The following is a 26,013-nucleotide window of genomic DNA, read 5'->3' as shown; positions in this document are numbered from 1 at the left end:
TGTGTTCATGTTCCAGATGAACTAAAGAAAGAAAGAGAGAAAGTATCTGTGTGGGGTTGAAACCTTTGTAGTCACTGAGGTCGGAGAGTGTTTCCTGGTACGAGCCTATGACAGCTTGGTAGTGTGTGACGATCTGTCGCCGCAGGTTCTCCCAGCAAGGGGACAACTCTCCCAGCTCCTCCAGCTCACCGACCCTGCCAGGGAAATGATTTGCTGTTAGCGCTATGGAAAATGACACGCAGTACGGTCACAACAGGTGGCATTGTACCGGGCCGTGTCCTCCTCCAACAGCAGTTTGACAAACTGTCTGGGGATGTTCAGGGACAAGATGCTCTCGGCCATCTGCTCAAGCACCCGCAGGTGGTTGCCATTAGTTGTAGGGAAGCGGTACATCCTGGACATTGTGCCTCCAAACACTGAAAATGCAAATCATTCTATTATTTTATTTTAATCAAACCCTCTACATGGGTTATTTTTAGAACCACACCTTGTTTGAAGTAAAAGGATACCTCACACTCACAGGGGAGATCAATACACTCCTAATAATAAATAAGGTTGGATGAGCTACTGAATGACCATCAGTATGGGTTCAGGAGTAATCAATTGACATCCCTGGACTTTGTAGAAAACATACAGTAGCTACAGCAATAGAAAAAGAGCAATTGGAGTATTTATTCACTTCTGTAAAGCTTTTGACACAATCCATCATTCCTTACTTCTGCAAAAATGGTAAAACTATGGCAAAAGAGGTGTTTTGCAACAGTGGTTAAGTAGTTATTTAAGTAATATATCTCAATATGTGGAAATTAGTAAGACTAAATGACAGCCAAGAAGAGTAACTTGTATTGGGACTCGGTATTGGGACCTAAGTTGTTGTTGGCATCCGTAAGTCTCGGAAGACAATGGATTGGCGCCCCTTGGATATGATTTGGTTGGTCATGCAGCGTCTGCTGTGGCTGCACACGCCCACACGGGAGTGACAGTCTCTGGTGCACTTGGTGCATTTGGAGGCGGAGTCAGCTACAGGATGTAGTTGCTTGCTCTTTCTCTGAGTTCGCTTCTCATCTGCAAGCTGGCGGAGTTTTGCCTCGCCAGCTTTCAGTCCAGTGTTGACAGTGTGTCTCCAGCTGGATCTGTCCTGGGCAAGCTCTTCCCAGGTGTTCTAGTCTTTTTCGAGCACTTTAAGGTCATGCCTGCAGCCATGCTTGAAGCGGAAATGTGGCCGTCCCGTTGTCCTCTTGCCGGAGGCCAGCTCTGCGTAGAGCAAATGTGTCAAACTCTGGCCCGCGGGCCAAAAGTGGCCCGCCGTGTAATTTAATTTGGCCCTTGAGGCAATATCAATTTAGCATTAGAGCTGGCCCGCCGGTGTTATACAGCGTTGGTGCCGCTGTAACACCGCATTCACCGCTAATAATCATACCTGCCAACCCTCCTAATTTTCCCGGTAGACTCCCGAAGTTGAGTGCCCCTCCCGAAAATCTCCCGGGGCAACCATTCTCCCGAATTTCTACCGATTTCCACCTGGACAACTATATTGGGGGCGTGCATTTAAGGCACGGCCTTTAGCGTTCTCTACAACCTGTCGTCACGTCCGCTTTCCCTCCATACCAACAGCGTGTCACATATTTGTGGCTTTTACACACACACACACGCACAAGTGAATGCAATGCATACTTGGTCAACAGCCATACAGGTCACACTGAGGGTGGCCGTATAAACAACTTTAGCACTGTTACAAATATGTGCCACACTGTGAACCTACACCAAACAAGAATGACAAACAAATTTCGGGTGAACATCCGCACTGTAACACAACAGAACCCCTTGCAGCACTAACTCTTCGGGGAAACTTCCAGCAAACTGACCAATAATTATCGTTTTATTCATGCATCTCTTGCTACTTCAAGGCTTGAATGTTTGGTTCATTCATTATTGTTATTTTGTTTTCAAATTTATTATTAGCCTGTGGAAAAAATACGATATTTACCTCAGAAGATTGCAAATAGAAAAAAGGCATAACATTTTTATTTAAATTTTATTTGATATGCCATTGATATTTTTTTAATTATAATTGTTATTATTATTTAAAACTGGATTTTGTATGTCACTAAAGTTATATAAGCCTTGCTTGTTCAATATTTAATGCAAAATTTGTTTGGGTCCCTATTAAAAGGTTCATTTGTTCAACCTTGGCCCGCGGCTTTGTTCCGTTTAAAATTTTGGCCCACTCTGTATTTGAGTTTGACACCCCTGGCGTAGAGGATGTCTTTGGGGATCCGGCCATGGTCCCTTGGACGCACATGACCCAGTCATTGAAGGCGACGCTGACGGAGGAGAGTGACCATGCCGGGAATCTTAGCTTGCATCAGCACCTCCTGTTTGTCACACCATCACTCCATATAATCCCGAGTATGCGACGGAGGCAGCGCCTGTGAAAGCCACTTACTTAGCCTCTTCTCCTGCGAGGACTACAGAGTCCAGGATTCGCCGGCGTATAAGAAAGTGCTTAGCACGCAGGCACGATACACAGTGATCTTGGGGTTTATTGTCAGCATGCTGTTGTTGAGACAACCTGGCCAAGGTTGTGGATGCCTTGCCGATCCTCTTGTTGATCTCTGCTTCCAGTGAGAGGTTGTCAGTGATGATGGAGCCAAGGTATGTGAACTGGCTGACGACCTCTAGTTGATAGTCGTTGATGGTGATACAGGGTGCTTCAGCATCTTGGACCATCACATTTGTCCTCTACAGACTAATAATCAGGCTGAACCTGAGGGGACCTAAGTTATTTATACTTTAGTTAAATGATATTTGTTCAGTATAAAATAAATTGACATTTATTATGTTTGCAGATGATACAAATGTATATTGTTCAGGAGAAGACTTGAAGGAAGTGTTGAGGATAATAGAGGTTGAGTTGATTCAGCTAAAAATGGTTTGATATGAATAAGTTATCATTAAATGATAAGAAAACTAAATGTAAGGTGTTTAGTGGTGCAAGGACAAATTGTGAAGCTAAATTTTAACTAAATCAAGTGGAAATTGATAGGGTATATGAAACTAAATTCTTGGGAATAATTATTGATCATAAAATTATGTTGGAAACCGCATATTGAATATAACGGAAAAATATCCAAATCCATTGCTATTCTTTATAAAGCAAGACATGAATAAGACATGTCTGCATATGTTATATTATTCCTTTATTTTTCCATATCGGACATATTGTGTTGAAGTTTGGGGAGACATTTATAAAACAAACATAGAGCCAATAATTAAACTTCCAACAAGGGTCATTAGAATAATACACAAATCGTGGTACTATCAGTCAATCAATCAAAGTTTACTTCTATTGCACAAGCCACAACAACATACTCGGCTCAGAATCCACATCAGGACAAGGAAAAACTCAGGCCAATGGGACAATGACAAACCTTGGAGGCAACTGCAGATGTGCATACCCCCCCCTTTCCACCCCCCGGGCGACCTGTGAAATGGACGTCAAGTGGATCCAGCATAATATTGAACCTATAAATTACAAAAATACCAATCCATTATTTATAAGTTCTAATGTGTTAATATTTTCAGATACTGTGTTTTTAAAGAACAATGGAAATGATATTTGGAGTAAAGAACAGCAGACTTCCAGCTTGTATTCCTAGGTAATTTCAATTAAGAGGAGAAAACTATAATTTATTGATTTTTGAAATAGGAATATAAAATACAAATGTATTTCAGTTTTAGGAGTTAAATGGTGGAACTAGCTCAGTGATGAGTTGAAGACATGTACTTCTTTAAGGTTCAGGAAAACCTTGAAAGGTGAATTAATGGAACATTATAAAATATAGTAACATTTACCTTCATCGCATTGATTTGTTGAACATTGATGTTCCAGGTAATCTTATTTTCAGTGAAGGTATAGGATAGGCGAATATCAGCTTTGGTTTCAGCCTATTCCTTTCGGTTTTCTTTTAGTGTGTAAATGTGTATGATTGTTAAATATGTATCATCTGTGCTGTTAAACTGCTCACACAAAATGGTTGATGGTTGATTGTAGACCCAAAGAAGCTCGTTTCATTCATTCAATAATAAGAGTCAAGGTGTGATGTAAACATGGAGTCATGGGTCAGTCAGCACAGATGGCCGACAGCGGGATAGCAAACAAAAAACAAAACATCTAATTCATATGGTGGTGGATCCATGTTTAAGTTCCGCTGCAAAACCGCATAGCGAGGTTGTGACTAGCTGCTGAAGGGATGCTGGTCTGCTTCCTGAAAGCTGCTGCGTGTCAATAAGAAAGGATGTAGAATATGAAAAATGTCCTACCCGAACGCAGAAGGGTGTCTCTGCACAGTGAGGCGTACTTGATTCGCACCCCCATCGCTTCCGAAAGGCTCTCGTCAACAGCAAGCATCGTCTACAGGAAACACTGAAGGTGCTCAACAGCATGTACGTGGGGAAAACTAACTTCCTGTTGAGGGTTTCTTTGAAAAATACGGCGCCCTACCCGGCCATTGTTACTGTCTGGAAGACGGCTGACTGAAATTCTCTGATCTGCTTTCTCGCCCATCTGCCAAGCGGACACGGAGAGGTTTCCCACCCGCTTGTTCTCCGCTGACCTGTTTGGTTTGAAAAAGACAAGAAAAACAATCAAGCTTAGTACCTTATGGGCATGTGCACGTGAGAAGGGTGCCTTGCATGTTCTACCTGAGTTCCAGCTCTAATTTTTGGTCTTTTTCATGCAGCAACTCCTTCACAGGGAAGAGTGCTGAGCCCAACATGTACATCTGAACCCACAAAAAGAAGGAAAACAGAAGTGTCAGTTCCGTCTGAAAGCAGAAGCGTGCGTGACTGTCGCCGTAGAACTCCCACCGTGCCATGGGAGCGGTCCTTCACGTCGTAGACAGCCAGTTTCACCTGCGTCTGCTGGTTGATGTTGCAATCCTGGAAGAAGGCGATGCTGCTCAGGAAGATGGGGTTGCTGCTACCCTGTTGACATGCGGAACAGTGACAATAATCTGTACCAGCACATGCTAGTTCACTGGAAAAAACAAATGGATGGCGTTTCACCTCTATGACTTCTGTCTGGGCGTGTTTGGTCCAGAAGGCCTGCGGTGGCGTTGTGCAGCTCACAGCTACAAAACTGTTGGGTTTTCGATCCAAAGCAGGAGTCAGCAGGTCTTTGCAGGCTACTCGGCGACATGCAGAGTAAATAATTACCGACCTGGATAAGTCAAAAGGCTGAATTTAATTGACTCACCAATGCTGAACTCAAGCACAGGTTCATCTGGGTCCTGGCTGTTTCCTGGAAGACATACAAAACAACGCAGGCATCAAATTACGCTGAATCCGTACGAACAATGTTGACTCATTAATAACTGCATCCAAACAAATACTCAGTTTGTGTTTTTGTGTGTGTTTCTGTGAGAAACCTGTGATCAAACTGAGCATTTCTCCCCCCCAAAATTACATTTATCATAATGCAATTTCATTTCATTTTCAGCCAGATTCTTGTCTTCCTGACCTGCCAGGGCTAAGCCAATCATCTCGCTGGACAGCTGGAACGTGTTCGCCCGGTAGACTGACCACGGCCTCTGGGCCCGACCACTGCGCTCTCTGCTCCCTGCCATGCTTGTCTGGGACGAGGGGGCAATGGCGGGAGGCCAGAACACGAAGCCTTACGCTCGTACTGTCACACACTCCCATGAGACTTGGTCCTTCCCTCCGTGTCTCTCCACATTTGCTTCTGGAAGCAGTTGGCTGGTCTGTGACACACAATACAACATGTATGACTACAGTAGGGATGCACCGAAATGAAAATTTGTGGCCGAAGCCGAATAAAATTTAAACGCTTGGCCAAAAGCCGAATACCGAATAATGAATGCAGTTTTTCACAATTTTTTTAATATTGCATAAATAGCCTAGAATAAATATTTAGACATGTTTTTCAAATAAAGTCATTTTCTATTGATTTTTTTAACATTCCAGTAGCCTTTGCTTTTCAAAAAGTGCATTAATGTGGATAAACCCAAAACAAATGAATTATTGTCCTTTTGGCAAAAGTCTGCTTAGATAGGCACAGTAGATATGCTAATAATGTAAACAGAAGGCTCAAGTAAATCTCAATTAAGTGTGTGCTTGTAACCTCATACACTTATACAGGTAGCCTACACAACAGGCTAATAATGTAAACAGAGGCCCCACTAAATCTCAATAGGTGTGTGCTTGTAACCTCATACACTTATACAGGTACACAACATATCCCAACGTCACCCCGTCACTGTACGTTGGTTGATTGCGTCACCGCGTCAAAAAATTGCGTCACACGCCACTATTCGGCCTTGTTTTTAACTCATTCCACCGAAGGCCGAATGTGGCTTTTTTTGCCATATTCGGCCGAATATATTCGGTTACTGATTAATCGGTGCATCCCTAGACTACAGTGCTGTTTATGATAAAAGTTCATTGATTTAAATTGACATTTGAACTGATTTTTTTTTCAATGTGTGTTAATAAAAAATCTTCAAAAGGAAATCTGGTCAAGAAAAAAAAGGTTCATGTAATTGCACACAATGATAAGTAATGTGATAAGTATTAGATGAAAAGTGTGTGATACCTAAGGGCTCTATGACACCAAGATACAGAACAAGATCAAATTGTAAGGACATTGCACTTGCACTTCCCACCCTAAAGTGAAGTGAATTATATTTATATAGCGCTTTTCTCTAGTAACTCAAAGCGCTTTACATCAGGGGTCTCAAACTCAATTTATCTGGGGGCCACAGAATGCAGAAACTGGGTGAGGCTGGGCCGCAACAAATGATTTCTTAAAAAAATCTAACATTCACTTTTTAATGAATTCACCTTCTTTGAATGACTTTCCTACCCTAGCAACATACTTGCCAACTCTCGCGATCTTTCCGGGAAACACCCGAATATCAGTGCCCTTCCCGGGGCAATGATTCTCCCGGTTTATCACCCGGACAACAATATTAAGGACGTGTCGTGATGGCACAGCCTTTAACGTCCTCTACAACCTATCATCTCGTCCACTTTTACATCATTCAAACATTGTGCCGGCTCAGTCATATAATGTATGGGGCTTCTGTAGACCCTCGCAGGTGACTGCAAGGCATACTTTGTCAACAACCATACAGGTCACACTGAGGGTGGCCGTATAAACAACTTTATCACTGTTACAAAAATATGCCACACTGTGAACCCACACCAAACAAGATTGACAAACACATTTTGGGAGAACATCCGCACTGTAACACAACATAAAAACAAAGAAAACAAATACCCAGAATCTAACTCTTCCGGGCTATCATATGGGGCTGGGTTGGCGGGGGCGGGGATGTATGTTGTGGCCTGGAAGAGTTAGGGCTGCATGGGATTCTGGGTATTTGTTCTGTTGTGTTTATGTTATGTTATGGTGCGGATGTTCTCCCAAAATGTGTTTGTCATTCTTGTTTGGTGTGGGTACACAGTGTGGCGAATGTTTGTAACAGTGTTAAAGTTGTTTTACAGCCACCCTCAGTGTGACCTGTGTGGCTGTAGGTCAACTATGTCAGTCGCTAACTGCGTCTCCAGAAGCCAGATACAACATGCGGCTGGGCTGGCACGCTGTTTATACACATTGTAGAGGACGTTAAAGGCAGTACCTCCACTGTGCCTTTAGTATTATATAATGGGTGAAAATCGGGGGGATGATTACACCTTGAGGGGCATTGAAAATTGGGAGTCTCCCGGAAAAATCGAGGCTATATAAGTATGAAGCTATAAAGCGCCATTCTTACAAAACTCGCGTCTCGCGGGCCGCAATTGGCTCGCGGGCCGCGTGTTTGAGACCCCTGCTTTACATAGTGAAACCCAATATCTAAGTTACATTTAAACCAGAGTGGGTTTTACTAGCCAAACTGCTTTGTGTTTTATTTTAACATCAAAAAGTAAACACAATGTTTTTATACATGACTTGTGTTTTTTTCATGTCATAAAGGTATTACTTTAGAAAACATTTATGTGACACAGCAATTTGTTCATGTTTTATTGTGTAAAGTTAATTTCTATATGACATATTTCTGCTCAAACTCTTAATGGAACTGTCCCTATACAGCATCTACATGCACATAAAAATGTACATCACTTAAAAACATAAGAAAATACCTTCAAAAAATACCTCCCTCTATCAAAATGTAAAAATGGATATGAAAACATCAATAAATGACAAAAAGCTTATATTAATAATGAATTGAAAAAATGGTGCCTTGCCTTGGTGCCCTAAAAATCAATGAAGGCAACACTTTCCTTGACATTAAAAAGTTTAAGTTTGAGGCCTGCAAAACATCCATCCATCCATTTTCTACCGCTTATTCCCTTTTTGGCGTCGCGGGGGGCGCTGGCGCCTATCTCAGCTACAATCGGGTGGAAGGCGGGGTACACCCTGGACAAGTCGCCACCTCATCGCAGGGCCAACACAGATAGACAGACAACATTCACACACTAGGGACCATTTAGTGTTGCCAATCAACCTATCCCCAGGTGCATGCCTGCAAAACAATTAAACTTTAAGTCAAATGAACAAATGAACAAATAACAAAATAAAGCATACATAAAAACTCTATTATATATCAACTACCTTATTAGTCCTTTCCACATATTAATCCTGTACTAACTCAACAAACCGTGAGTCATACCAAATACTACAAAAATGGGAGCCATTACCTCCCTGCTTGGCACTCAGCATCAAGGGTCAGAATTGGGGGTTAAATCACCAAAAATGATTGACGGGCGCGGCCACCGCTGCTGCTCACTGCTCCCCTCACCTCCCAGGGTTTGAACAAGGTGATGGGTCATGCAGAGGATAATTTCACCACACCTAGTGTGTGTGTGACGATCATTGGTACTTTAACTTGAACTTTAAACTGAGGAAGACACTATTCAGGAGGGTTGAGTTACTCCCAGCCTTCCAGGCATCACTGTGCATTAATAGAAAAATAAAAGCTGTGCAATGTGTGAACGATTTCAACAAACCGCAAACAAAAACTGACAAGACTGACAGTATTGCAGCAAATAACACACTGTTCACTTTCTTGAAATGTTCACAGAAGACAATCATTCTTCCAGAACTATGTCAATATGCGGTGTGATTTTAATCAGGGTTACCATTTTTAAATGTTATTTCTGTTTGTTTTACTTTAGTTCGAAGGGGAGTTGCAGCCCCGCTTTAGCGTGTACCTCTTGCTTGGTATATTCGCTTGCCTAACATAATTACTATTGTGACATCCAGTGGACACATTTAGAACAGCAGTTTAAAAATGCAGCTCAATTTTACACTTAGCAAACTCATCTTGTGGGCTGAATTGGACCTGTTGGCGGCCCTGATCTGGCCCTTGGGCCGCATGTTTGACATCCCTGATATAGAGTGTAGCGCGCACACACCCACAGGAGCGATTGATAAATAAATAATTTGGCATAATAGAGACCTGAGGATTGTCGTCGCATGGTAACAGGTTCAATTAAAGGAAATACTGCATAAGCATCCTCAATTTGAGAAGGATTCAATTAAAACTATGATTGTAGGTTAATAGTTGGTGGCCTACTTTAAGATAACTGGTCCACACTGATCTCTCGGCGGTGCCCGATTTGCCCCAGTTTGATGTACAAGCTCTACATCTGTCGTGGCAACTGGAGCGACTGTAGCAGCACCTACCTTCTTTCTACATTTGCTACAACAATCCACAGCTGTTATACAGAGTTTAGCCAATCAGAGGCCTGGAGAAAAGATGAAGTAAAATTGACTTTTTATTCACTAGCTTTTAACACAGCATGAAACTTGGAATAATTTCTATTTGAACTGTCTTTTATTTGATTATTTTTTATGTGATCGTTTATTCCTAAATGTATATTTTTTACTTTGTTTTTTTGAATTATAATGTATGTTAACATAATTTTTACTTGCTTGTGATGCACAGCTGGTAGTTTCTTAACTGTGGTTGGAGGGAAACTGCCGGTGGGAGTACAATTACTCTACACCATGGAAAATATGAGTTAGTATTAGTATATGAGAAGCTATTTGATAAACCATCACCCGGAAAATATATTTTAAAGCCAGCGAAGATAAACTTCTATTTGTGAGGTTTACATCATTAAAAGTTCAACTGTTAGTTACCTTTTCTGAGGAACAGCATTTTCCCAAGTGAAATACAATATGTTGACTAGACTACTGCAACGCACTTCTTGTGGGGATCCCCAGCAAGAAGATCCAGAAGCTGCAGTACATACAGAATTGAGCTGCTTGGATGCTGATGAGAGTGCGGTAATATGACCATATCACACCAATTCTCAAATCCCTTCACTGGCTTCCTGTTCTACTCTGGATTGAATACAAAGTCTCCCTACTAACCCACCAGTGCCTCCATGGGAATGCCCCCCTCTACCTCAAAGAACTACTCACCCCCAAATCCTCCACACAACACCTCCGTTCGGAACAGACTAACCTCCTCCAACCTCCGAGGAGTAAGCTACAAACAATGGGAGACTGGGCTTTTTGCTCTGCCGCTCCAAGACTGTGGAACGCTCTCCCTGACCACCTGAGGGCACCACAGACTGCGGGTGCTTTTACAAGAGGCTTAAAAACCCTTCTTTTTAAAAAGGCCTTGTTTTGAATATATGCATACTAGTTCTATCTATAAGGCTGTTCTAGTTTTCATTTGTATTTATTTTTATTATCTTTTTATTTTTTTAATACACTGTAGCACTTTGAGGTGGTTTACTCAATGTAAAGTGTTTTTAACAAATGAAATGTATTACTATTATTATCATGTCTAGTGCACAGAAAACGGCTTTTTAGAAAGTAAAACTTGAAAGACAATAACTGAACAATAATGTTTAAATGTTCAAAATTGAGAAAGTTTTGACTGAGTGACTTGAACGAAAAATACATGTGTTACAAACTCTGATGCATCACTGAAGAGGCCATAGAGGGGACCTACAAATAACGGCATTCATGAAACTGAGCATGTGCACATGATTTATAGTTGATGGAAATGTTGTGCGAGAGCTCAGAGTGGATTTAGCTGTGACATGATGGAAAAAAAGATAGTCTTTGTTTATAATTTATGTAGTTTGACTTTCTTTTAACCCTTGAGTATAATTTACTTGACTCGTTAGCCTTGTTTGAGAATATGGAGCTCATCTTGTTCGTGTATGGAAGTGAGCGTGTCCGTGTGTCTGGAGCTCGGCCAGTTGACCAAATATGGCAAAAAGCTATTTTGCACTGGTCGGTGGTGTGTGCCAAGACACGACGACTCAAAATGAACAAGAACTGGGTCTGCCCAATCTTCTCCAAGTGCACTAATTAATTAACTCAGATCTGCCATTTAACTGTGACATATAACATTTGTTAATTAGCACAAGATTAGGAAAATGTGTATCTTGCCAAACGATATTCCACAGCTTATGTCCCTTTCAGTGGACTTACAGTCTTCTCCAGGAAGGTGAGGAGGACTTTTGATGAGGTAGAGAAACTGGAGGTCACAACCTGAGAAGAAAACAATGATTCAGATAGCTGGATTAGAGTGTTGTGTTCCCCATGCAGGTTAGTTGCACTAATATTAGAAGAGTGTGTGAGTGTGTGTGTGTGTGTGAGCCACCTGAGTTCATTAGAATAAAGCATGAATTATGTCTTTCAAGGGACTGAGCAGCTGTTGGCCTTTCACATGATAATGAGCAACACCTTTAAACTCCATCCTTCAGCACAGACCTCTAAAAAAACAGTCCTGGTTTTATTCTGACGCACTGCAGTAAAGGACCCATTCTCAAGGTTCCTGACATCCACAAATGTTCTGTATTGCTCAAGTTACCAGCACTTCCTTTGGATGTTGCACAAGGGAAGTTAAAAGACACTGAAACACTCCATGGCTACAACGTTTGTAAAAACACTTCAGGACTTGAGAGCATGTTGGACCAGATGTATGCATTTCTGACCCAAAAAATATGATGGAAAAGTATTACAAGGATGCATTTTTATGGCAGGTTAATGGATTGTTAAATCTATTTATCTTTGAATCAAAATACCCATAGCAGCTAAACTTATATTCGGATGATAACCATGCTGGTTATGTGGTAAATAAACACAGTAAACAAATATGACTGCGTGCACTTGCCTCCAGCTGCTAGCAGCATGATTGAGCACTTTCAACAACATATCCAAAACGCAGCTCAGACTTGCACAGTCAAGACACAATCAGTGTTATTCAGTGTTACCCGGCAGCTGCACCCTACACACATACCCGAGGATGCCCGCTTCCACGACCAGGCAGGATGTAAACAAAGTCACGTTGCTGACGGCATCACGAGGCAAAAAAAATAATGCAGCTGCGTCTCTCTTCCCTCTCGTCTTCCCCTATCACTCCAGCCATTGAACACTTTGCAGCACAAACAGCACCACCGCTCCAGCTGCAGCCATCCTGTGGTTACTGCCGCCGTTCTTACAGTCATGTGCTTCACTCTTTGGATCGCAGCAGTGCTATCATATTAATAACAACAACATCATTTATATTTACAAACCCCGTTTCCATATGAGTTGGGAAATTGTGTTGGATGTAAATATAAACAGAATACAATGATTTGCAAATCCTTTTCAAGCCATATTCAGTTGAATATGCTACAAAGACAACATATTTCATGTTCAAACTCATAAACTTTTTTTTTCTGCAAAACAATCATTAACTTTAGAATTTGATGCCAGCAACACGTGACAAAGAAGTTGGGAAAGGTGGCAATAAATACTGATGAAGTTGAGAAATGCTCATCAAACACTTATTTGGAACATCCCACAGGTGTGCAAGCTAATTGGGAACAGGTGGGTGCCATGATTGGCTATAAAATCAGCTTCCATGAAATACTAAGTAATTTACAAACAAGGATGGGGCAAGGGTCACCAATTTGTAAGCAAATTGTCGAACAGTTTTAGAACATAATTTCTCAACGAGCAATTGCAAGGAATTTAGTGATTTTACCATCTACGGTCCGTAAAATCATCAAAAGGTTCAGAGAATCTGGAGAAATCACTGCACGTAAGCAATGATATTAAGGACCTTTGACCCCTCAGGTGGTACTGCATCAAAAACCGACACCAGCGTGTAAAGGATATCACCACATGGGCTCAGGAACACTTCATTAAACCACTGTCAGTAACTACAGTTGGTTGCTACATCTGTAGGTGCAAGTTAAAACTCTACTATGGAAAGCAAAACCCATTTATCAACAACACCAAGGAACGCTGACCGCTTCGCTGGGCCCGAGCTCACCTAAGATGGACTGATGTAAAGTGGAAAAGTGTTCTGTGGTCTGATGAGTCCCCATTTCAAATTATATTTGGAAACTGTGGACGTGGTGTCCTCCGAAACAAAGAGTAAAATAACCATCTGGATTATTATAGGCCCAAAGTTCAAAAGCCAGCATCTGTGATGGTATGGGGGTGTATTACTGCCCAAGGCATGGGTAACTTACACATCTGTGAAGGCCCCATTTATGCTGAATGGTCCATACAGGTTTTGGAGCAACATATGTTGTCATCCAAGCAACATTATCATGGACGCCCCTGCTTATTTCAGCAAGACAATGCCAAGCCACGTGTTACAACAGCGGGGTTTTGTAGTAAAAGAGTGCGGGTACTTTCCTGGCCCGCCTGCAGTCCAGACCTGTCTCCCATCGAAAATGTGTGGCGCATTATGAAGCGTAAAATATAACAGCGGAGACCCCGGACTGTTGAACGACTGAAGCTCTACATAAAACAAGAATGAGAAAGAATTCCACTTTCAAAGCTTCAACAATTAGTTTCCTCAGTTCCCAAACATTTATTGAATGTTGTTCAAAGAAAAGGTGATGTAACACAGTGGTGAACATACCCTTTCCTAACTACTTTGGCAGGTGTTGCAGCCATGCAATTATAAGTTAATTATAATTTGCACAAAAAAATTAAGTTTATGAGTTTGAACATCAAATATGTTGTCATTGTAGTGCATTCAACTGAATATGGGTTGAAAAGGATTTCCAAAAAATTGTATTCCGTTTATATTTACATCTAACACAATTTCCCAACTCATATGGAAACAGGGTTTGTAGAAGCGATATGGAGATCAATCATGTTTCTTTACACATGTCAGGGGATGCTGCTATCTTTAGCATACACACACGAGAGACTGAGAAACAGACACAAACACTTAAAATACTCACTTTTCAATGATTCATTCGACTGGAGCCTTTGTCACATTTCCACAACGATAAACAAAGCAAAGTTGTATTAATTACACAAAGTCTTAGGTCACTGATAGATTTGATTTGTTTGCTTCGTAGTTTTCTTGCGGCTTCTCCCACCACAGCAAGCCATTCGTATAATTTGATAGGCTTGGTTTTTACACTAAATTGCCGATGACCTTTCCGACACAACCCGCCAAATTATGCGGGATCGGCACAGGCAATGGAGTGGCAAAATAAAAACCCATGCAGGCAGCTCGAAAAGTATCAACTGCACCACAACACTACCAGTACACACAGCATGTAAGACAAGTACAGTATCAACATGTACCACAACACTACCAGTACACACAGTATGTAAGAAAGTATCAACATGTACCACAACACTACCAGTACACACAGTATGTAAGAAAGTATCAACATGTACCACAACACTACCAGTACACACAGTATGTAAGAAAGTATCAACATGTACCACAACACTACCAGTACACACACAGCATGTAAGAAAGTATCAACATGTACCACAACACTACCAGTACACACAGCATGTAAGACAAGTACAGTATCAACATGTACCACAACACTACCAGTACACACAGCATGTAAGAAAGTATCAACATGTACCACAACACTACCAGTACACACAGCATGTAAGAAAGTATCAACATGTACCACAACACTACCAGTACACACAGCATGTAAGAAAGTATCAACATGTACCACAACACTACCAGTACACACAGCATGTAAGAAAGTATCAACATGTACCACAACACTACCAGTACACACAGCATGTAAGAAAGTATCAACATGTACCACAACAATACCAGTACACACAGCATGTAAGAAAGTATCAACATGTACCACAACACTACCAGTACACACAGCATGTAAGAAAGTATCAACATGTACCACAACACTACCAGTACACACACAGCATGTAAGAAAGTATCAACATGTACCACAACACTACCAGTACACACAGCATGTAAGAAAGTATCAACATGTACCACAACACTACCAGTACACACAGTATGTAAGAAAGTATCAACATGTACCACAACACTACCAGTACACACACAGCATGTAAGAAAGTATCAACATGTACCACAACACTACCAGTACACACAGCATGTAAGAAAGTATCAACATGTACCACAACACTACCAGTACACACAGCATGTAAGAAAGTATCAACATGTACCACAACACTACCAGTACACACAGCATGTAAGAAAGTATCAACATGTACCACAACACTACCAGTACACACAGCATGTAAGAAAGTATCAACATGTGCCACAACACTACCAGTACACACAGCATGTAAGAAAGTATCAACATGTACCACAACAATACCAGTACACACAGCATGTAAGAAAGTATCAACATGTACCACAACACTACCAGTACACACAGTATGTAAGAAAGTATCAACATGTACCACAACACTACCAGTACACACACAGCATGTAAGAAAGTATCAACATGTACCACAACACTACCAGTACACACAGCATGTAAGAAAGTATCAACATGTACCACAACACTACCAGTACACACAGTATGTAAGAAAGTATCAACATGTACCACAACACTACCAGTACACACAGCATGTAAGAAAGTATCAACATGTACCACAACACTACCAGTACACACAGCATGTAAGAAAGTATCAACATGTACCACAACAATACCAGTACACACAGCATGTAAGAAAGTATCAACATGTACCACAACACTACCAGTACACACAGTATGTAAGAAAGTATCAACATGTACCACAATACTACCAGTACACACATCATGTAAGAAAGTATCAACATGTACCACAACACTACCAGTACACACAGTATGTAAGAAAGTATCAACATGTACCACAACACTACCAGTACACACACAGCATGAAAGAAAGTATCAACATGTACCACAACACTACCAGTACACACAGTATGTAAGAAAGTATCAACATGTACCACAACACTACCAGTACACACAGCATGTAAGAAAGTATCAACATGTACCACAACACTACCAGTACACACACAGCATGTAAGAAAGTATCAACATGTACCACAACACTACCAGTACACACAGAATGTAAGAAAGTATCAACATGTACCACAACACTACCAGTACACACAGAATGTAAGAAAGTATCAACATGTACCACAACACTACCAGTACACACAGCATGTAAGAAAGTATCAACATGTACCACAACACTACCAGTACACACAGTATGTAAGAAAGTATCAACATGTACCACAACACTACCAGTACACACACAGCATGTAAGAAAGTATCAACATGTACCACAACACTACCAGTACACACAGAATGTAAGAAAGTATCAACATGTACCACAACACTACCAGTACACACAGAATGTAAGAAAGTATCAACATGTACCACAACACTACCAGTACACACAGAATGTAAGAAAGTATCAACATGTACCACAACACTACCAGTACACACAGAATGTAAGAAAGTATCAACATGTACCACAACACTACCAGTACACACAGAATGTAAGAAAGTATCAACATGTACCACAACACTACCAGTACACACAGTATGTAAGAAAGTATCAACATGTACCACAATACTACCAGTACACACACAGCATGTAAGAAAGTATCAACATGTACCACAACACTACCAGTACACACAGTATGTAAGAAAGTATCAACATGTACCACAACACTACCAGTACACACAGCATGTAAGAAAGTATCAACATGTACCACAACACTACCAGTACACACAGTATGTAAGAAAGTATCAACATGTACCACAACACTACCAGTACACACAGCATGTAAGAAAGTATCAACATGTACCACAACACTACCAGTACACACAGAATGTAAGAAAGTATCAACATGTACCACAACACTACCAGTACACACAGCATGTAAGAAAGTATCAACATGTACCACAACACTACCAGTACACACAGTATGTAAGAAAGTATCAACATGTACCACAACACTACCAGTACACACAGCATGTAAGAAAGTATCAACATGTACCACAACACTACCAGTACACACAGCATGTAAGAAAGTATCAACATGTACCACAACACTACCAGTACACACAGAATGTAAGAAAGTATCAACATGTACCACAACACTAGCAGTATACACAGCATGTAAGAAAGTATCAACATGTACCACAACACTACCAGTACACACAGTATGTAAGAAAGTATCAACATGTACCACAACACTACCAGTACACACAGTATGTAAGAAAGTATCAACATGTACCACAACACTACCAGTACACACAGCATGTAAGAAAGTATCAACATGTACCACAACACTACCAGTACACACAGCATGTAAGAAAGTATCAACATGTACCACAACACTACCAGTACACACAGCATGTAAGAAAGTATCAACATGTACCACAACACTACCAGTACACACAGCATGTAAGAAAGTATCAACATGTACCACAACACTACCAGTACACACAGCATGTAAGAAAGTATCAACATGTACCACAACACTACCAGTACACACAGCATGTAAGAAAGTATCAACATGTACCACAACACTACAAGTACACACAGTATGTAAGAAAGTATCAACATGTACCACAACACTACCAGTACACACAGCATGTAAGACAAGGGTGTGCTTTCCCTGTGCACATTATTATTATTATATCCATCTACATTTTACCAGAAATACTGCAATATTTTCCATACATTAATGTATCCGTGGCAACCTGTTATAAATACATTTGGGCCGCCACAAATAGAACACACCTGGTCTGCTAATGAGTAGTAAGATGGAGCAAGAGAGATTAGTGTTTCCAATTTAGCCACTTTGTCGCCATATTTAGTGATCACGGCCGTCTGGATACTATTTCATTAAAGAAGCGACCATCGACAGATCTAGTCTAGCATTTTGGAGACTCTGTTATTAAGGCACGTAACACTCCTCACCAATTCCAAAGCATTCACAGGTGTCAACGTTTGGTCACATTCACAACTAAAATATTAATTTTGAGAGCACAGACTTCCCAATTGTAAAGAATCCTTAAAAACACATTCATGGTTCTATGCCAGACCTGGGCCAGTTAACGCCCGGGGGCCGCATGCGACCCGCTAAGCTTTTCAATCTGGAACGCCGGACATTCTCAAATCATTATTTTAGATCTTTTAACATCCATCCATCCATCCATTTTTCTACCGCTTATTCCCATTGGGCTCGCGGGGGGTGCTGGTGCCTATCTCAGCTACAATCGGGCGGAAGGCAGTGTACACCCTGGCGACTGCCATTATGATGTGCAGTGATGTTTTCAAATTACAATAAGTCTTCAACTATACTAAGACTTTTAAGAATTTTACTATGCTCATGTAATTAGTTACTATGGTTATGTAATTTTTTTTTTACAACAAAATAATAAAGCTTAGTGATATATAGGGACGGTGTGGCACAGTTGGGAGAGTGGCCGTGCGCAACCCGAGGGTCCCTGGTTCAATCCCCACCTAGTACCAACCTCGTCACGTCCGTTGTGTCCTGAGCAAGACACTTCACCCTTGCTCCTAATGGGTGCTGGTTAGCGCCTTGCATGGCAGCTCCCTCCATCAGTGTGTGAATGTGTGTGTGAATGGGTGAATGTGGAAGTAGTGTCAAAGCGCTTTGAGTACCTTGAAGGTAGAAAAGCGCTATACAAGTAAAACCCATTTATCATTTATTTATATCACATATATCAGATTGTAGGTGTGTGTTTTTTTCAACCTTCACGTTCAGATTTTGCCTTTTTTGTTGCATATTAGTTGCATTTCGCTTGATTGTAAAATATGTGGATGGAGAGGGGGTGTGACGTATATATGTTGTCAATATTCAGTATTTTATCATTCATAGTTAATATTGTAAATTCCACATTCTTTATTTTCATGTACATTCTGGGTGTATCATTCAGTAAAAAAACTGTAAAATTCCATTCCGTTTGTTAAGGCGGTCGGTCATAACGTTTTTAGCTTTCAATCAGACATTATTGTGAGGGTTTTGTATTAGTGTTCTTAAAAATCAGATATAGCGGCCCCCAGACACATTTTTATCTCCAAATTTGGCCGCCCGAGTCAAAATAATTGCCCAGGATTGTTCTAGGCCAGGTGTCGGGAACCTTTTTGCCTAAGAGAGCCATGTAAGCCTAATATTTCAAAACGTATTTCCGTGAGAGCCATATAATATTTTTTTAACACTGAATTAAATGCGTGCATTTTTAAGACCAACATTTTTATAGTATAATAAGTCTTTTATTATTTTAATAACATTTTTATTCTAAAGCGAACCAATAATAAATATAATACTTCTTACCACTAATGCGACATCTTGAACAGGTGCGATGGAAAACGGATGATTGGATTAAAATGCATGAGAATGTTTCATAATTTGAACGTTATTTATAACACCGTGATTACCAGCGGAATTATTCATTTCTTATTGTGTTAAGCAATGTCAGCTAAGATTTATCTGAGAGCCAGATGCAGTCACCAAAAGAGCCACATCTGGCTCTAGAGCCATGGGTTCCCTACCCCTTGTCTATGCTAATTAACCTCAGCAAATACATACTGTAACCTCCAGGCAGAGGTAAACATTGTTGATTGACTGAAACTTGTAATAGTAGACTGCACAGTACAGTACATATTCCGTACAATTGACCACTAAGTTTTTCAACTTAGACAGAAGAAAGTTAGTTTGTAGTTATAAAAGTATTTGTTGTTGCTTTATTATTTTTAACTCCCTTTTGCAAGTTTGTAATGGCCAATTACGCAAATGCATCAATGCAACTCACCACTGACACAAATAGATGGCAGTCCTATCGTAATTGATGATGTTATCACAACCAATTTTAGGCTCTATTATCAGAAACTCAGCAATGAACCACTTGTGTACAAGCAGCATCCAGGTCCGGTTTGTACTTTTCTCACGCTTTGTCTAGTAGCAAACAGACAGGGGAAAGGTCACACGGCTGAAAACATCACGCATCCGTCTGCGGTGGCTAACGAGGGCAGGACAGAGTCAAACGGCTCGCGCTCACTCTTGCCGAGTGGGCGACTAGGATGAGTCACCAACAACAGCAACAGATAGAAACTATATGAATATCAATTAGGTCATAAGTCCAAATAATAGGAAAGAGTGAAAAAACAGTGCATAAAAAAGACCAGCTCTCCTAAACCACCCACATTGGTACTTTTAGCGACTTTTGCAAGTTTTATAACCTAGAAAACATGTTTGTGGCAAGGAAACAAACAGAAATAGAAACTCAATTGCGGACACATTCAAACTACTTACAATGTAAATGCAATTACATCGCTGTGGTATGAGGCTGCTGTGCCGAAAAATGGTCCACTTCCTGTACCTGTAAGTTTGACTATTAATAGGAATCCTTTTGCAAGACAAGCACACATACAGTATGTTTCTTTTTTATGCACTCTAACTGGTAAATACATGTGAGCAAAAGAGCCTATGGGAGTCACTCTATTCTGCCTATAAAGCCTTTAAAAAACACCCAAACACCACTATTGAAGTGTTGTATACATGATGTAAGTATAAATGTAATGTAGTAACATGCACATGTATAATATCATTTAATATTTAAACCTATATTGCTCAATTCAAGCATACAGTGGCGCTTTAATTTCACAGACGCATCACTACGTCTGCTTTTTCCTTCGACATCACTGATTACTACAGACTTCGGTCAAACAAACATAACAAAATATCACTCACTGTACAATGTCTGCTCTCACTGGGATGCCAACTGTTGGGATGCTGATATATTCCCGTTTAGATGAAAAATCACTCAAAAAGTGTAACAAAGTGTCTTTTCTGGACATTTTTGCCAGTTCCGGGTCTCAGTTTGCAGTCAAAGTGCAACAACTTCTCAGTTTATGTCCATAAAATTTGACTATCAAAGTGACACGCGTGATTTATAACCTTGAATAAACTTTCATGAGCTCTGAGGCGAGAAAGCAACTCACAGGCTCGTGTTGTCAATACATGAGCAGAAGGGGACAGTGTGGTGCGATTGGGAAAGTGGCTGTGCCAGCAACCTGAGGGTTCCTGGTTCGATCTCTATGGCAGCTCCCGCCATCAGTGTGTGAATGAGTGAATGTGGAAATAGTGTCAAAGCGCTTTGAATACATTGAAGGTAGAAAAGCGCTATACAAGTACAACCCATTTATGATAAGGAAGTTCAATGTTTATTTATATAGCCCTAAATCACAAATGTCTCAAAGGACTGTACAAACCATTACGACTACGACATCCTCGGAAGAACCCACAAGTTACCCCTCTCGGATCAACACGCCGCTAAATGTAGGTTATTAACGATACGGCTTATTATAACAATATTGCTAATAATTGGCTAAAATTTAGGTGTTGGTACTTTTTGCCCCCGCGACCCCTAAGGGAATAAGCGGTAGAAAATGGATGGATGGATGGGTACTTGTTGAAAATAAAAAGACATGTGTTCTAGTCTCTCATAAGGATTGTAAAATTATAGGCAAAATTCCCCAAATAGTGCAGTTCCCCTTTATGATTGATTGATTGATATATTTTTATTTCAAATACACAAAAAACAAGAGCAAGCCTGATCCAAAAATGTGCTATGGCCTTAACAGCCATTGTAAAAAAATGAAAACAATGGACTTTCTTTTTTTTTTTTTTTTCTTACAAATTTAAAAAGGAGTGAGAAGAAGTTTACACCTATTTAATCCCACCTTTTTTCTTTAAATCATAAATTAGAACTACTTGTTCACTCTATGTACAAACTTAAGGAACGTCTATATACATAAATTATAAATATATACATACATGTGCAGACTAGGGCTTCACGGTGGCAGAGGGGTTAGTGCGTCTGCCTCACAATACGAAGGTCCTGAGTAGTCTGGGGTTCAATCCCGGGCTCGGGATCTTTCTGTGTGGAGTTTGCATGTTCTCCCTGTGACTCCCCGGGTACTCCGGCTTCCTCCCACCTCCAAATACATGCACCTGGGGATAGGCCCCTCCCACTTCCAAAGACATGCACCTGGGGAAAGACCCCTCCCACCTCCAAAGACATGCACCTGGGGATAGGCCCCTCCCACCTCCAAAGACATGCACCTGGGGATAGGTTGATTGGCAACACCAAATTGGCCCTAGTGTGTGAATGTGAGTGTGAATGTTGTCCGTCTATCTGTGTTGGCCCTGCGATGAGGTGGCGACTTGTCCAGGGTGTACCCTGCCTTCCGCCCGATTGTAGCTGAGATAGGCGCCAGCGCCCCCCGCGACCCCGAAAGGGAGTAAGCGGTAGAAGATGGATGGATGGATATGCACACTACACACATACATACGCTCAGACATAGTTTAAGAGAAAACACTGAGACAAAACTCCCAGCCATCACCAGTAGAGATGTGTTAATAACTTGATATTAAAAACCCGCCTGGTTGGTAGCAGAACTAGAAGTAGGACCCTTTCAAAATAAGAGAGTCAACATACATTTTCCACACCTTACGTACAATCCACAAACACACAACACGGTGTGCATGAAGATAACAAAACAGAGTTTCTAACAAAATGTAACATTATAGCTGTGATATTTGAGTTTGTAACACGCTGACGGGATGAAGGCAATTTGCAGGAGTCACTTCCGGTCAGAGATTCTCACCAAAAACATTATAATGTCCATCCTCTGATGAAGCCTGGTCACTTTTTCACTTTCAAATGAGTTGATAACCCTCATATTCCCCCAGTTGAAGGACAATGTTCAAGCCACAGGGTCAAGACAGAACTTTTTCGGGAAAAGCTCGTCTTTTCTTAAGCTGTAATGTAAACACTACAGAACCCTCGTTAAAAAAACAACTTTGACAGAGTTAAGACACTCGCTTGAGTCGTTAGGTGTGCCGGAAATTCATTACTTACATGCTCCTTTTCAGCATTGAAGAGTTAAATCCCTTATTTAGATAAAAAAAAAAAAGGAGCATTGTCGAGCGGAGGCTGAGGTCGCCACAACGTCTCAGACTGCAGCTCCAGTAGTGACAGGCCGGCTAGTTCCGCCTTCTGCGTGACGTCATCGTGACGTCATCGCGTCCTCCTTCACCGCGCGGGCTTTTTGCTTTCAAAACAAAAGGAAAATTACTTCCTAAAAAAAATATTGTTAAATTATGTGCATACAATCATTCCGGCCCAAAATAAATAAATAAAATGAATAATAATTTAAGCATTTATGTTTTTTTTTTTACCAAACTTTAAACTGATTGTTTTCTTCCAGAATACAATTCACTCTCTAGCGTCATCTAGTGGATAACATGTGTAAATGTTAATGATCGAGTTCAGTGGTTCTCAACCTTTTTTCAGTGATGTGAACATTTTTTAATTCAAATACCCCCTAATCAGAGGAAAGCCTTTTTGGTTGAAAAAAAGAGATAAAGAAGTAAAATACAGCACTATGTCATCACTTTCTGATTTATTAAATTGTATAACAGTGCAAAATATTGCTCATTCGTAGTGGTCTTTCTTGAACTATTTGGAAAAAAAGGTACAAAATTAACTAAAAACTTGTTGAAAAATAAACAAGTGATTAAATTATAGATTAAGATTTCTCCACATAGAAGTAATCATCAACTTAAAGTGCCCTCTTTGGGGATTGTAATAGAGATCCATCTGGATTCATCAACTTCATTCTAAACATTTCTTCACAAAAAAAGAAATCTTTGACATCAATATTTATGGAACATGTCCAGAAAATTTTTTGCTGTCAACACTGAATATTGCATTGTTGTATTTTTTTTTCACAGTTTATGAACTTACATTCATATTTTCTTGAACGCGAGAGTTCAGTTCAAAGCGGATCCAAGACAGCAGCGAGAGTCCCGTCCACAGGAAACCATCCCAAGCGGAGGCGGATCAGCAGCGTAGAGATGTCCCCAACCGATACACAGGCGAGCGGTCCATCCTGGGTCCCGACGAGCGGTCCATCCTGGGTCTCGACTCTGGACAGCCAGTACTTCATACATGGTCATCGGACCGGACCCCCTCCACAAGGGGGGGGGGGGGGGGGGCAGATGAGAAAAAGAAAAGAAGAGGCAGATCAACTGGTCTAAAAAGGAGGTCTATTTAAAGGCTAGAGTATACAGATGAGTTTTAAGGTGAGACTTAAATGCTTCTACTGAGGTAGCATCTCGAACTGTTACCGGGAGGGCATTCCAGAGTACTGGAGCCCGAAATGAAAAAGCTCTATAGCCCGCAGACTTTTTTTGGGCTTTGGGAATCACTAATAAGCCGGAGTCCTTTGAAGGCAGATTTCTTGCCGGGACATATGGTACAATACAATCGGCAAGATAGGATGGAGCTAGACCGTGTAGTATTTTATACGTAAGTAGTAAAACCTTAAAGTCACATCTTAAGTGCACAGGAAGCCAGTACAGGCGTAATGTGATCAAACTTTCTTGTTCTGTCCTCTTTTGTCCTTTTTCTGTTCCCTCCTGATTTGGTCAAGTTTCACCAAACACTAAAACCACCAATGATGAAGGGTGATGACTCAAATGCAGAGAATAATTTCGCCACACCGAGTGTGTGTGTGACAATCATTGCTACTTTAACTTTAAATAACATATGATCATTTTGATGAACAATATTGGTTGCCCATGTGTCTGGACAAGACAGATCCATCCATCCGTCCATCTTCTTCCAATTATCTGAGGTCGGGTGGCGGGGGCAGCAGCCTAAGCAGGGCTTCCCTCTCCCCAGCCACTTGGTCCAGCCCATCCCGGGTGTTCTCAAGGCGTTCCCAGGCCAGACGGGAGAATTAGCCGTTCCAACATGTCCTGGGTCTTCCCCGTGGCCTCCTTCTGGTCGGACGTGCCCCAAACCTCCCGAGGGAGGCGTTTTGGTTGCATCTTGAGCAGATGCCCGAACCACCTGATCTGGCTCCTCTCCATGTGGAGGAGCAGCAGCTTTACTTTGAGTTCCTCCCGGATGGCAGAGCTTCTCACCCTATCTCTAAGGGAGAGTACCTGTGATCTTGTCCTTTCGGTCATAACCCAAAGCTCATGACCATAGGTGAGGATGGGAACCTAAATTGAGAACTTTGCCTTCCGGCTCAGCTTCTTCTTCACCACAACGGATCGATACAGCGTCCGCATTACTGAAGACGCCGCACCGATCCACCTGTTCATCTCACCATCCACTTTTCCCTCACTGGTGAACAAGACTCCCAGGTATTTGAACTCCTTCACCAGGGGCAGGGTCTCCTCCCCAACCCGGAGATGGCAGTCCACCCTTTTCCGGGCGAGAACCATGGACTCGGGCTTGGAGGTGCTGATTCCCATCCCAGTGGCTTCGCACTCAGCTGCGAACCAATCCAATGAGAACTGAAGGTCCTGGCCCGATGAAGCCATCAGGACCACATCATCTGCAAAAAGCAGAGACCTAATCCTGCAGCCACCAAAGCAGATCCCCTCAATGGCCTGACTGCGCCTAGAAATTCTGTCCATAAAAGTTATGGACAGAATCGGTGACATGACAGATTAAAAACAAAACCAAAAATTAAATCAGTCATATTTTACATATGTTTCGTACATTTATGCTAATAAATGCTACAGCTCTGAGGTCTCAATATTTTGTTTCCTTTCAAAGATGATTTTCTGTGTGTTTGGGGTACTTTGGCTCCAAAAGAAAAGAAAAAAAAAATCCTAATTTAAGACATGTTTGAACATTCCAGCCACTGCACGCTAA

The 26,013-nt window shown here is 41.2% G+C and overlaps 1 protein-coding gene across 9 annotated transcripts in view; it reads right to left on the bottom strand.

Annotated features, from left to right (window-relative positions):
• Window positions 1–23,336, bottom strand: part of LOC133544305 (inositol polyphosphate-4-phosphatase type I A-like) — a 59,343-nt gene extending 36,007 nt beyond the window's left edge. For 7 of the 9 annotated variants that reach the window (XM_061889500.1, XM_061889504.1, XM_061889505.1 and 4 more), the window contains exons 1-11: window positions 23,200–23,336; window positions 11,480–11,539; window positions 5,522–5,762; window positions 5,258–5,302; window positions 5,068–5,186; window positions 4,870–4,986; window positions 4,705–4,784; window positions 4,505–4,616; window positions 4,324–4,414; window positions 269–416; window positions 64–194 (exon numbers count right to left, since the gene is read on the bottom strand). In XM_061889500.1, coding sequence (XP_061745484.1) covers window positions 64–194; window positions 269–416; window positions 4,324–4,414; window positions 4,505–4,616; window positions 4,705–4,784; window positions 4,870–4,986; window positions 5,068–5,186; window positions 5,258–5,302; window positions 5,522–5,627 — 949 coding nt within the window. In that variant the 5' untranslated portion in view covers window positions 5,628–5,762; window positions 11,480–11,539; window positions 23,200–23,336. Of the gene's footprint in view, window positions 1–63; window positions 195–268; window positions 417–4,323; window positions 4,415–4,504; window positions 4,617–4,704; window positions 4,785–4,869; window positions 4,987–5,067; window positions 5,187–5,257; window positions 5,303–5,521; window positions 5,763–11,479; window positions 11,540–12,290; window positions 12,443–23,199 lie in introns of those variants that run through there. The other 2 variants (XM_061889498.1, XM_061889499.1) reach the window with 2 other exon arrangements.
• Window positions 23,337–26,013: the final 2,677 nt, after the last annotated feature.

This window comes from Nerophis ophidion, linkage group LG27 (genome assembly GCF_033978795.1).
Source record: "Nerophis ophidion isolate RoL-2023_Sa linkage group LG27, RoL_Noph_v1.0, whole genome shotgun sequence".
NCBI classification, from domain to species: Eukaryota; Metazoa; Chordata; class Actinopteri; order Syngnathiformes; family Syngnathidae; genus Nerophis; species Nerophis ophidion.
The sequence above is the reverse complement of the archived record's forward strand: the minus strand, read 5'-3'. Positions and strand labels throughout refer to the sequence as shown.